The following is a 14,547-nucleotide window of genomic DNA, read 5'->3' as shown; positions in this document are numbered from 1 at the left end:
GCATTTCAGAAACTGCTGATCTACAGGGATTTTCACATTATGGATGTGCAGCTGAAAAATCTGCAGCAACTGCGTGATGCTATCATGTCAACATTGAGCAAAATCTCTGAGGAATATTTCCAGTGCCTTGTTGAATCTCTGCCACGAAGGATTAAAGCAGTTCTGAAGGCAAAACGGGGTCCAACCCGGTACTAGTAAGGTGTACCTAATAAAGTGTCCGGTGAGTGTATATTTGCCTTTTCCACTTCAGCACAGGATTCACAGCATCTGAAAGACTGTAAACTCCTGATTTAGCAGCTCTTCTGTGGCACTGCTGCAAAAAACAACATTTATATCATTCATTTCGAACATCGTACAGAAGTGCAATGATCAACAATCAAAATATATTACTTACTTATAATCCAAGACCAACGACGAGATGATCCCAAGGTTTCCATATCCTGGACCAGGCCGTATCCTGAGCAGCTACTGTGATGGTCATGGAGGAGTGGAGAACATGAGACTGATTCCTGTGACGCTCCAGAGACAGACGAGTCTTCGCTGAGGCCAGCTTCCAGCCTCCGCCACTGAGACTGCAGCTCTGCACAAGACGTTTGGCCAGCGGAGAAATTAAAATGGTCGTGTCCAACTGAGCCTGGTTTCTCTCAAGGTTTTTTTTCTTCACTTCCGCCATTAGTGAAGTTTTTTTCCTCTCCGCTGTCGCCACTGGCCTGCATGGTTCAGGATCTGTAGAGCTGCGCATCGTTGAATTTGCTCTTCAGTGTTTGGACTCTCCGTAGTGATTATTAAACCACACTGAACTGAGCTCAACTGAACTGAACTTAAACACTACAAACTGAACTACACTGTTCCTATTTACTGTGACCTTTTATGTGAAGCTGCTTTGACACAATCTACATTGTATAAGCGCTATACAAATAAAGGTGAATTGAATTGAACTTGGATATTTATATTATATATAGGTGACATTTTATTACATATTTCATAAATACAAAAAAACAAATCAGAAATAAATGTCCCAGCCAGGCCTTGGTGAGCAGATCAATCTTAAATTACACAAACCACTGTCAAAGCAATGATAACAATACGCTTTTATGATACTTCAGTCAAACAAACTCACACAGGTTTCTTTACAAACTCACACAGAGTAACATCGCTGTGTTTTTCTCAGGGAACTGTGAACATAACAATACTGTGCACGATAATTAAAAGAGAAATGTAGACGGTTAAAGCATGGGAAACGTTCAGAAACAAACAAACAAACACGTGAGTTTGTAAACAGCAGATGAAGTGCTGGATTTGCATTGACAGCTTCATTTAAACTCAAATGCTTGATATTTGTGAAATTAATGCAGACAGAAGTTGTAGTGGGGAACAGAAGCTGAAAGCATTCCCTTTCTGGTAAACACTAAAAATGTAAGACATGATCATTCAGTTATAGTAATGTAAGACAAATACAAATAACAGGAAAACATGCATTAAAAAAGGCAAAGATTTGTCCACAGGTAGACACTCGTTTGATTCAATTCAATCATTTTTCCTCCACATTTAAGGCTCATTGACACTTAAGACTTTAAGTGCATCTGATTCTTCTTTTGATTTGATTTTGTCTAGAAATCAGGTTGTTTTTTTATTGTAACTGAAATGTGAATTAAAGCGCTAGTGATTTAATCAGGAGGGTCTTTACGGAAGCTTCTTTCTGCCACAGAATAAAAGGAAAAAAGGTAATAGCAAATCTCAAAACAGGTCAGGATTATGAGAAATGTATTTACAAATGGCTAAAAATGTCTCAGAATTGTGAATTTCTTTCAGAATTTGGAGAAATTATACTGTAACTGTAAATGCACATAATATATATATATATATATATATATATATATATATATATATATATATATATATATATATATATATATATATATATACACAGGTTTGCACATTGCAGAATTTGGAGAATTGCAAGATTCAAATGCAGACATTTATTTATTTTTGTTTGCATTTGATAAGTTTGGGGAGTTCATCAGCATTTTTTCGGTTTATATCTCACAATTCAGACCTTTATCTCAGAATCGTGGGGGGAAAAATTATATATATATTTATCAAATTTATCATTTTAATCACAGAATTTGGACAATTGCAAGATACAAACGCAGACTTTTATTTATCTATTTTTTGCATCTGGTGAGTTTAACAGCATTTTTTCGATTTATATCTCACAATTCAGAGCTTTTTCTCAGAACCGTGAGGGGGAAAATAAAATAAAATGACATATAAACTTACTTATACAATTACCTTTTTAATTTTTATCTCAGAAATTGAAGAATTGCAAGATACAAATGCAGACTTTTTTATGTTTTCATCTGGTGATTTCATCTGGTGAATTCAGACTTTTTTTTCTCAGAATTGTGAAGGGAAAAAATAAATTAAAATGATATATAGATTTACAAATTATAATTTGTATTCTCGAAATTGGAGAATTGCAAAGTACAAGAGCAGATTTATTAATTTTTTTTGCATCTGGTAAGTTTGTCAGCATTTTTTCCATTTATATCTCACAATTCTGCCTTTTTTTTCCAGAATCGTGAAGGAGAAAATTATATATACAGTATAATTATATCATATTTATTGCAGGATACAAATGCAGACTTTTTTTGCATCTGGTGTTTTGTCAGCACTTTTTCGAATTTATATCTCACAACAAAAAATAAAATAAAATAATATATTTATATACACTTTTGCACAATTGCCTTTAAATCTTAATCGCAGAAATTGGAGAATTGCAACATCCAAATGCTGACATTTATTATTTCTGTTTGCATTTGGTAAGTTTGGGGAGTTTGTCAGCATTTTTTCGGTTTATATGTCACAATTCAGACCTTTTACTCAGAATCGTGAGGGGAAAAATTTTATATATATATATATATATATATATATATATATATATATATATATATATTACATTTATCATTTTAATCACAGATTTTGGACAATTGCAAGATACAAACGCAGACTTTTATTTATCTATTTTTTGCATCTGGTGAGTTTATCAGCAATTTTTCGATTTATATCTCACAATTCTGATTTTTAATTATATATATTAACATATTAATTATATATACAGTATAATTATATCATATTTAACCCAGAAACTGAAGAATTGCAAGATACGAATGTAGACTTTTCTTTGTGCATCTGGTAATTTTGTCAGCATTTCTCACAATTCAGACTTTTGTCTCAGAAAAAAAACACTAATAAAAATTTACAATTACCTTTTTTTAGTTTTATCCCGATGCAGAAACGTGCAGCTAGAGGTAGATTTGACAAAACGTTCAATCATATCTATATCTCTGATGTCAGATAATGTTTATCACAACATACAACACACAAAACTAAACAATCCAGCAGAAAAACAGAAGATAAACACAATTATATTAATGGTTAAGAACTTGACGTATTTTTCACTGGCGACTGGGACACTTGCGTCAGATGGAGCTGGAATAAAAACAATAAATATTAGCATGACTTGAACCTCGTGTGACCTTTGACATTCACTGCACATCATCTCCAGGTCCTCCAGATCCTCTCAAGTGCATTTTCTAAATGAAGAGCAGAGAAACGTGGCTTTCATCCTTGTGGGAGAATAAATATATCAGCGTTCTGAAGGCATTACGTGCAGACATTCCTTACGTCACTCATGCACGAGTCTGGATTCAAAATACAGACGGTAGTGTGTTCAGATGAATTCAGTCTTCAACAGCAGGATTTAGATTCTCAGGAGGGACGATGAGAGAAAGTTCTGGGCAGACCAGATTGTAGCAGCTTTCAAAAATAATAATCACACATGGGGAAATGAGAAACAAACACCAAGACAGAAACCAAGAATATCACAGGCCTGCGTTCGCTCGCTCCACATCCGTCCTGTAGGATACAGTAGCTTATAGCACAGCGTTAATGCTGTGCGTTCCCATGCCAACAGGGGTCGGAGACTTTGATGGTCATGGGCGGGGCTTGTGCATGCTGGCTCCTCCTCCCCTTCAGTGAATCAGCCTGCGGCGTAACTGCTGAGGAAAGAGTAAAACATGGGCAGCTTCATGCGCTGCTGGTCGCGCCGACACCACGCGATCACCGTCCCCTCGCTGTTAGCCGTGTACAGATGATGCCCATCACATGAGAACGTCAGACTGAAAGACACACGATAGAGAATGTCACAAAACATGGCATTTTCATGATTTTAGGAGCTTTTAACATGTAGTAAGGAAATCAAAACCAAACATACAAAAAATTCACAATAAATAAATAAAAAAAAAGAAATAAAAATGACAATAAATAAATAAATAAATTAATAAATATATATATATATATATATATATATATATATGCATGTACATACACATAGAATATAAAGGTACATTATGTAACAACAATATATCAATAGCTGGTGGTTCAAGATACAAGTTATAGACAGAAAAGATCTGTATCCTGGAGATCTGGATCTGTATCTGGATCCTACAAAAGGATTCCAAATTTTGAAAAACTTTCCAGGTTTTCTCTTAATCAAACACTCGACGGCCACTTTAATAGGTACACCTGAGGAACTGCTCGTTAACTTTAATTTCTAATCAGCCAATCACATGGCAGCAACTCAATGCATTTAGGCATGTAGACATGGTCAAGACGAATTGCTACATCAGCGAGCATCAGAATGGGGAATAAAGGGGATTTAAGTGACTTTGAACGTGGCACAACAACTGGTTTCTTGAATATTGAGTTCACTGTACTCAAATGGCCTCCACAGTCACCAGATCTCAATTCAATAGAGCACCTTTGGGATGTGGTGGAACGGAAGATTCACATCATAGATGTGCAGCCAACAAATCTGCAGCAACTGCGTGATGCTATCATGTCAATATGGAGCAAAATCTCTGAGGAATATTTCTAGTAGCTTGTTGAATCTATGTCATGAAGGATTAAGGCAGTTCTGAAGGCAAAACAGGGTCCAACCCAATACTAGTAAAGTGTACCTAATAAAGTAGCCGGTGAGTGTATATGTTAATTTTTCTAAAGCTAAATAAGACAATTCTTGCAAGCATTGTTTAAAGTTTTCTTATATTTTTCTAATAACATGCTATTATGAGTTTTTCATGTAATAAACAGAAAACTTCATTTTTGAGCAAAAATTTTGATCCACATTTATTTAATCAAAAATACAGGAAATATTGAGAAATATTGTCACTTAAAAAAAATCACGTTTATCAATTATTTGAATCTCAATGTGAATTTTTGGCATCATCACCCCCGTCTTCAGCAGTGTTGGGGAAAACGCATTACAAGTAACATGAGCTACCTAATAATATTATTTTACTAAGATATTTTTTTTCTGGATATTCATTCTGGACATTCACTGGATATTTTCTGGACACTTTACACATTTTTAGGGGGAATCTCCTTATCTACTACCTGTGTGCAGCATCCACCTGGATCAGGGGTTCCCAACCTTTTTTTGCCTGAGACCCCCTTTTTCCCCAGAAAATATTGTAAGGCCCCCCCTCCACATTTAATAATATAAACGCTCATATAAGTTTGCAGTAATGATGACAAAAAATGTTGTTTTCAAACAAACTGTATGTTTATTACTATATCTAGATATACTTATGCACAAATAGAAGCCTAATGTTTCCCAGAGATGGGTTGCAGCTGGAAGGGCATTCGCTGCATAAGACATATGCTGGATAAACTGGCGGTTCATTCCGCTGTGGCGACCCGTGATTAATAAAGGGACTAAGCCGAAAAGAAAATGAATGAATGAATGAATAGTAACCTAATGTAAAATATAAAATCCAAACATCAGTAGGCCATTTGTAACTGGAAAACGTAAGCCTTTGGCCTTTAAACTGGCCATATTAAAATTCAATAACAAAAATATCAGTATTCGCAGGGGGGGTTCTTAGGTTGCTATGTGACTATCAACAGTATTCTCAGAAGATGACAAACTGACAAAACACTGCTGTAACTCTGATACAAGTTTTATTCATGGAGAAAAGTACAAAGCACTGCAGTGTTTGGGTGTTCTGTGTTTGTCTGAGAAAATTACTCTTACCGAAATATGAATTTTCCATACAAGCTGAAGCTGATCTGTCAATTCTTGTCACGTGACTCGCGGTACGCTTGCGTTGCGGCCTGGGGTTCACAAGCGTGTCACGCCGCTTGTGTGTGCAAGTCGCGCACCTCCATTGGAAACAACAAACTTGTGCAAACTCTAGAAATACGTGATATGCCGCCGTCATTTGCAGTCTCCATCAGTTAATCTTCTTGCACAGCCATGGTGGGTTCACCTGATTTGTTGACAAGTGAGTTGCGGATCTATTCCTTGGCAGTTTGCGGGTCCTTAACTTGGCCTTTTTTCCCTTAGCAAAGAAACTTTTTAAAGACGCCTGTTTCTTACTCATTTTGCTGCTTGTGGGTTCAATTTGGGCGCTCAAGTGACCGAAACGTTTATACGGTCATTGGACGCAAGTGAAAGAATACGGTCATTTTTCAAAATAAAAGATCGTTCAGACTCAGATAATAAATGAAACGGAAATAATTAATGATTTCTTGTGCAGCCTGGTACCAATTGATCCACGGTTGAGGACCGTGAATTAAGGCAACATGATCATTCTCCAAGTTGTCCACTGCTAAGAATTTTTTTAAATATGACGCGACCCCCCCACAAAGCTTGCTGAGGCCCCCTTGTGGGCCGCGACCCCCCTGTTGGGAACCGCTGACCTGGATGATGAGATGGCAGCCATATTGTGTCAGACCGTACACCCAACACACCAGCTGATTGGTGGAGCCAATTATAATAAGGGGATGGTTAGGAGGCGATGATGGACAGAGGCCAGTGGGCAAATTTCCCAGGGTAATAGGACCCACACAGACCGCAGGTTGAGCACCCCCTGCTGGCCTTACTAACTTCACTTCTGGCAGCAATCTAGCTTTCCCATGTGGTCTCCTACCCAGGCACTGACCGGGCAACCATGTGAGAGTTGCAGAAAAGTGAAAGATGAATGAACAATTCTGATCTAAAATGAATGTTGTTCTTCTGAACCTAATATTCATCAAATAATTCTCAACAAGGATCTTTTAACAAAAAACAAAGCATCAAACCAGCAAATCAGAATGATTTCTGATAGATCATGTGACCCTGAATACGGCAGTAATATGCTGTAAATTCAGCTGTATAGCACAGGTTTTATTAGCCATTTCTTTTGGAGGAAATGTTTGTGATCAAAAGAGGCAAAACCCAAAACATAATCATTGAGAACATTAGTGTACCTTATGATAGGTCTGTTGGACTTTGGGAACGTGATCTCTCTGACTGGCTTCAGGTCCCACGTGCTCCACAACCTGAACGTGAGAATAAATCACACACAAACAACTCAATATCATAGGGTCAAACTAAACTAAACAAATAACTAACTATGACACTACTAGGACAAGTTGATCAATAAGGGCTTCACCTGACCACCCCGTTCTCCAGTCCGCCTGCAATCACGTTGACTGACACTCCCTCTGGCTGATTGGAGAAAGCCACTGAACAGATGATCTCACGACAGTGAACGTGACCAATCAGATCTCCATTAATGGTCCACAGCCGCAGGTCACTTCCTCCCCCCACTGCACAGACAGGGAGTCATTGGCACAATTACTTTATACACTGTCATTGAGGCTACTTCTAAACAATCAAAATGATCCATGTGTACATATCTGTGAAAATGGCCAAAACGCTGTATTGCATACGATTCACTGATTCAAGAGTGAGTCTTCAGTAAATGATTCACTGATTCAAAAGATCTGATCAGAGTGAGTCTTTAGTAAATGATTCACTGACTCAATTGATATATTCAGAGTTAGTTTTTAGGAAATGATTCTCTGATTTAAATTGTCTGGTCATAGTGAATCTACAGTAAATGATTCACTGATTTAAAAGATCTGTTCAGAGTACATCTCCAGTAAATTATTGAGAGATTCAAATGATCTGTTCAGAGTGAATTTCAGTAAATGATTCACTGATTAAAATTCCGTTTAAAAGGGGTCTACAGTAAAGGATTCACTGATTCAAAAGATCTGATCAGAGTGAGTCTACAGTTAATGATTAATTGATTCAAATGATATATTTAGAGTTAGTCTACAGAAAATGATTCTTTGATTCAAAAGATCTATTCAGAGTGAGTCTACAGTAAATTACTGACAGATTTAAATGATCTGTTCAGAATGAATTTCAGTAAATGATTCATATAAACAACGTAATCCAACATGTGCACCCAATAGCTTCACCCATCTGCTACTCAAGCAAAGCTGCAACTGTTGAGTGTGTGAAGTGTCCAACATAACACACTTTATTTTACCAGCTGAATGAGTGCATCATCCAGGTATTTAAAGTGCACTTAGTTTCAGTGTGAACGCACTACTTGCACTATTCATACTACAAAATGGCATAGTATAGTGCATAAGTATGTGATTTGGGACACACCTACAAATCCAAATAATCCGGTTAGAGTGAGTCTTCAGTAAATGATTCACTGATTAAAATTACCTGTTTAAAGTGAATCTTCAATAAATGATTCACTGATTCAAATGATGTTTAGAATGAGTCTCCAGTAAATGATTCACTAAATCAAAAAATCAGTTCAGAGTGAGTCTCCAGTAAATGATTCACTGATTCAAAAAGATCTGTTTGAGTGAGTCTTATGCAAATGATTCACTGATTCAAAATATCTGTTCAGAGTGAGTCTCCATTAAATGATTCACTGATTCATCAAAAAAAACAGCACCTGAGTCGCAGACGGTGGCGATGTCTCCAGTGGTCTCGCTGGCTGACACAGCGTTCACTGGACTCTTGTGACCGCTGAGACTCTGTACGTAACACAACCTGACACAAACAACAACAGCAGTCTTTACACACTCATAGGATCCTCAGCACTGCAGAGTAAATCAATACTGAAAGGAAGTGCTTTGCTATTTCAGCATGATCTTAACACTCAAAACATTTACATTTATAACTCATTTAAAACAAGCTGAGACAACACAATTCTTGAGGATTTTTTGAGAGAACTTGATTGTTTTATGTTCAATCCACTTAAATTTGTAAAAACTAATCAGTTAACCTCATTTATTTATGTTGTTCCCAGCATTTTTACAGTGTATGTTTAGAAATCCTACTACAATAACTTTAAATACAATGAAAACATTTGGTGTGATTTATGTCGAAGCAATTTTTGCAAGTAAATACCACACATATTTACAGGGCTGGTCCAGAGTGTATTTTTAAGGCTTGGTTGTGTTTATAAGATGCAAAGCAATGTGTGCTCATGCTTAACGTGTAGAAAATTACATTATGTTTTCATATATCTTTGATTATATACAGCTACTCAGCCAACATGAAAACCACTGTCATATTTCCCAGTTCCTCTGAAAGGCCCGCCCTCAAGAGGCTCTGATTGGTCAGCTAACATATTGTGCTGTGATTCGAGAATCAGCTCCATGTCACCAGGAAAAGCTTCACACCTCTGCTAGCATGCCTCTGCAGTGTAAATACTGTCAGTCAGTTTAGTTGTTAGCAGTTTCAGTGTGAGCCTGAATCAGACAGAAAATGAAGAGGATACAGCCGAACCTCACGCCTGCTCTCTAAAATAACATCTGACAAGTGTCTTTCACATATATTGCTGTAAGTAATATGAAACGTTCTCATATCTTTTGTGAGTTGGTTATTTAGGATGTAGAATGCAGGGAAAGCGTCCGCACAGACTGACACTGCATTGCTAGTGAAGACTGTGGGTGTTAACAGGGGTTTGATGAATAAATATGAATTTGTAGCTAAATTGTTAGCGGTGCCAAACAGCATTTCCAGTTGTTTACATCCTTGTTTATGTCCTCGCTACACCATACTGTTAACGCTAGACACTAAGGCCCCGTTTACATTAATATGTTTTCATTTTGTTGCGGTTACGCCATCCGTCCACACTACGCCGTAGTTTCCGAGTGCCGAAAAGGGAGCATTTTGAAAACGCTGAAGAGGCAATTTTCATTTTAAAATTCTGCTGCTCGGTCTAAGTGTGGATGGGGAAAACAGAGACATCTGAAAACGGAGGTGGGGCTGCAGCCATTCACCTCTCTGATTGGGGCTTTTCCCTCAATATTAAGTAGCCTACACACAGTTCAGTCTTACATCGTCTCCTTGTAAATTCAGACTTCGCAAGTTTGATATGGAAAACAAACTCCCGAGGACACGTCGGGTAAATCTTCAAACGGAACAGTGTACTGTATAACCTCATTCACATCACCCTGGCTACATCTTAACAATAAAATGAAGACATGATATAAGGAACTGCCTATTTTCATTTTGATATTAACTTAACAGACACTAAAAATGTTGAGGCGTCGTGTAGCTGCATATTTATATAAGCGTCATCTTCACTGTGTGCAGATTTATAACAAAACGGAGCCGATAACATAACTGCCTCCTTTCATTTTCATTGAATATACAAAATATACCCTCTCTTTTGCTGAATATCAGTTTTAATAATTAAAAATGTCCATTATAAAAATATAACTTACAATACGTTTATACAATATAGGAAATAAAGGCAAGCGATCAGTCAAATGTGCAGAATCAGTGTACATGGTTACATTAATTAATACATTAACTTATCTTTGCACTCAGCCAAAACACGTGACCTGAGAACAAGTAATAGATTCAGAAGACCAAAGATAGGGAATATGTTGTTAGATATAGACAACAACGAATTAAATATCACGTTTAACAAATATATTGAGATTATCCAGCGGTAGATCCTTCATGAACAGTCCGATGTGCACAGCTTTCCTATGGGTAGATGTGCTCAAAGCACGCTGCAGTGCATGCCAGAGTGTGTGTGTGTGTGTGTGTGTGGTCACGTAATGTGCGTTTTCAGCGGTGTAGTGTGGAAGGAGAGTTGTTCAGAAACGCTAGGTGAAACGCCAGTGTGGACGCGGATTGTTTTCATTCTAAAACGTACTAGTGTAAACTGGGCCTTAGATGTAATAGATCAATTTTAACAAATAAAAACACTTACAGGTTGTGGCTCACAATCCACAGCTTCGTCTATCATGGTTGGAGCTGCTCCTCCTTTGAGGAGATTTTAGCTGAATCCAGCACTGAACTGGGAGAGATTCTGGAAGTTCTCCTTTGTCAAATGCTAGAGCTATATCTTTATTATAATTCTCTGGAATATAATTAAATAAACTGTGAGCACTTCTCCCTCCGTGTTAAGTCCTTTGGAAGCCCAAATACAGAAACAGAAGGAGCTCTGTGGAAATAGCAGCGTTTGGACGCCATTTGAGCTTTCTCTGCTATAACATTACAGCACCTCTGACCACACCCCTTCCCTGCGCATGCGCGTAACCTAAAGGGTTTGTGATCTCATAAGCCCAGATGCATTTTTTTGTAGTCTCCAAACTTTGTTTGTTGTAGGCTTTATAAAAAAAACTCATTAAAAGCCAAATGTCTCCCTTTGCATTGAACTTTGAGCATCTTATATTTAGAGCTGTTGTTTATATTCACACAGCTACATTAGACATCAACTAAAACTAAAATATGATATCGTAGCGGACCACCCCTTTAAAGAAATGACAAGTAACATGCTGAATTACAGAAAATCAGTCATTTTGAAATGTCATATGATTCCTGTAAATTAAACTTCAATGATTTTTATGTATTTCTTCAAAAAAGTCATTCAGTTCCCCGTTTATACAGACAAATAAACATTTAGTTTGATTCAGTACTAAAGTACACTGATAAAACAATTACAGTACAGTAGTAAAACGTGGTGCAGGATTTACTTTGATTCTACTTTCACTTTAAAAACTGCTAGCAAATGATTTATCGAAGATAATTACAAAGAAACAGCATCGACGTACTCCTACATTAATCTTCCTATTACCACTTTGACCATCATTTGATCAGTCTATTTATTTATAAGCATTTTAAATTAAACTATATTTACAAATATACAAAAATCTATTTTACACAGGAGTAATGATATTTGGGGCGACACGATGGCTCAGTGGTTAGCACTGTTGCCTCACAGCAAGAAGGTCACTGGTTTGAGCCCTGGCTGGGTCAGTAGGCATTTCTGTGTGGAGTTTGCATGTTCTCCCCGTGTTGGTGTGGGTTTCCTCCAGGTGCTCCGGTCTCCCCCACAGTCCAAACACATGCGCTATAGGGGAATTGAGTAAGCTAAATTGTCCGTAGTGTATGAGTGTGAATGTCCTGGTAATCTAGGTTGGAGGTTGAGCGTTGGGTTAACGGCCCACCTTGTAAAAATTAGATGTTACGAAACACTAACATGGTGCGGCTAAATATCAACATTGATATGAACGGCCCTGGGAGTAGGTAAGTAAGCAATGATATTTGACTATGTGGGGCTGGGACAGTAAATCTGACATTATTCTCTCCTCTGGCTGCCGTTATCAGTCTCACACTATTGATTTCCTCTTTCTGAAAGTCTTGATAGCACCATTGTGGAGTTTTCTGTTATTATTTCAGCTGATAGGATTGTAAAATAATGATTTGTTGTACTCTCCCATTCACTGGGCTCTGAGTTTACCAACTATGACGACCTGTGAAAAGGCTCCATAAACTTGAATGTTCTAATTAGCATCTAATGAGCCCGATGTGAAGCGTTGTAGGCCGAACACAGACCTGTTGAGATCCCAGAGGATGCAGGTTCCGTCCCGACTCACACTGATGAGGATACTGTAGGGTTTGCAGACGAACAGACCCGTTACCTCGGCTGTGTGTCCGTACAGATCAACCTGCGTCTCCACCTCCATCTCTGTGGGCTGAGGGGAAACACAGGAACACACTGTACAATCACACTTCTTCTCCATGTAATTGCAGATGTAGAGGGTTGGGGGTTTTGCTAATGGCCTCATTAGAGAACTGATAACATCCTCAATAAGCAGAAGTGAGCTGAAAGGCCACTTTAACGGATGATCCTCATCTGCTTTTATGGCTCAGAGTAAACACACCAGCACATGGCTGCTGCTTGTAAAGCTCAAACTGGTTATTATGGGCAAAAACCCCTGCTTAGTTGTCGATTACTAATTGGCTGATTAGTTCGCTGGGCTTACTCATTAATCGATATTCATATATATTCATATTATTGCCACTGGTGTTTGTTTTATATTTAAATGAGTCATTTCCACATTTTGGCATCTGTTTGACTGAAATAAAACTTTAGCCAATAATATTAATACTATATAGTGCTCAGTATAAATGAGTACACCCCCTTTCGAAAATGAATATTTGTTTCCATTTTTCAGTCAATAAAGCCAGTAAGTTGATGCATTACAGTTTATTAAACAGTTATATTCATTAAAATAAGAGCTTGAACACCGAACATCTTACAGGTTATTGCTCACTGAATCTGAAATTTCGTCCGTAACTTTCGCATCTTAAAAAAAAATTGACCACACGTTGTGTGAATCGTATTGACACACTTTCGCGTGGATCGTATTGACACTTTCGCATCCGAAAAAGCATTTTGAGAGGTGTTTTGACAGTTCAGAGCAACCGTCATTTGAGCTACAGATAACTTTATGACAAACACAGTGCACAAAAGAAAGACAGAATGTGGCGGACGGTTGAGAACGGTGTGTGTGTGTCCGTACATTTAACGTACAGCCCATAGACATTATAGTAGAAAGCATGGTCGACTTTCCTTCTGTTGTTTCGACACGTCAACGTGGCCTTCATCTATTAGAATGTCTATGGTACTGCCAATCTCTGTTCAGGATTTGTTTACGTACAGTTGAGGTCAGAATTATTAGCCCCCCTGTTTATTTTTTTCCCCAATTTCTGTTTAACGGAGAGCAGATTTTTTTTCAACACATTTGTAAATATAATCACTTTAATAACTCATCTCTAATAACTGATTTATTTTATCTTTGCCATGATGACAGTAAATAATATTAGACTAGATATTTCTCTAACGCTTAAAGTGACATTTAAAGGCTTAACTAGGTTAATTAGGTTAATAAGGCAGGTTAGGGTAATTAGGCAAGTTATTGTATAACGATGGTTTGTTCTGTAGACTATCGAAAAATATATATATCTTAAAGGAGCTAATAATATTGACCTTAAAATGGCGCTTAAAAATTTTTAAACTGCTTTTATTCTAGCCAAAATAAAACAAATAAGACTTTCTCCAGAAGAAAAAATATTATCAGACATACTGTGAAAATTTCCTGAATCTGTTAAACATCATTTGGGAAATATTTAAAAAAGAAAAAAATCAAAGGGGGGCTAATAATTCTGACTTTAACTGTAGGTAATATGTGAAGTATCAAAAGCAATGCATCAAAATTGCATTGATTTCCTGAAATAAACATTGCACTTTAATAATCCAGCGTAGTTCTTTAATAATGAGCTGAACTCTCCTTCCTCTCTATTGGCTAGACACAACATGTAGCATATTCCTCTTTCATTTCCTACTTTGGAGAAGAGACCAGAACAATGCATCACAG

At 37.3% G+C, this 14,547-nt stretch overlaps 1 protein-coding gene across 2 annotated transcripts in view; it reads right to left on the bottom strand.

Moving 5' to 3' along the window:
• Positions 1-2,945: 2,945 nt before the first annotated feature.
• Positions 2,946-14,547, bottom strand: part of lyst (lysosomal trafficking regulator) — a 190,463-nt gene continuing 178,861 nt past the window's right edge. For both annotated transcript variants that reach the window (XM_056470332.1, XM_056470333.1), the window contains 5 exons: positions 12,722-12,861; positions 8,814-8,911; positions 7,500-7,656; positions 7,315-7,386; positions 2,946-4,181 (listed from right to left, as the gene is read on the bottom strand). In XM_056470332.1, coding sequence (XP_056326307.1) covers positions 4,043-4,181; positions 7,315-7,386; positions 7,500-7,656; positions 8,814-8,911; positions 12,722-12,861 — 606 coding nt within the window. In that variant the 3' untranslated portion in view covers positions 2,946-4,042. The remainder of the gene's footprint in view (positions 4,182-7,314; positions 7,387-7,499; positions 7,657-8,813; positions 8,912-12,721; positions 12,862-14,547) is intronic.

This window comes from Danio aesculapii, chromosome 13 (genome assembly GCF_903798145.1).
Source record: "Danio aesculapii chromosome 13, fDanAes4.1, whole genome shotgun sequence".
Lineage (NCBI taxonomy): Eukaryota > Metazoa > Chordata > Actinopteri > Cypriniformes > Danionidae > Danio > Danio aesculapii.
Note: the sequence above shows the minus strand (reverse complement) of the source record. Positions and strands in the feature narration are given on the sequence as shown.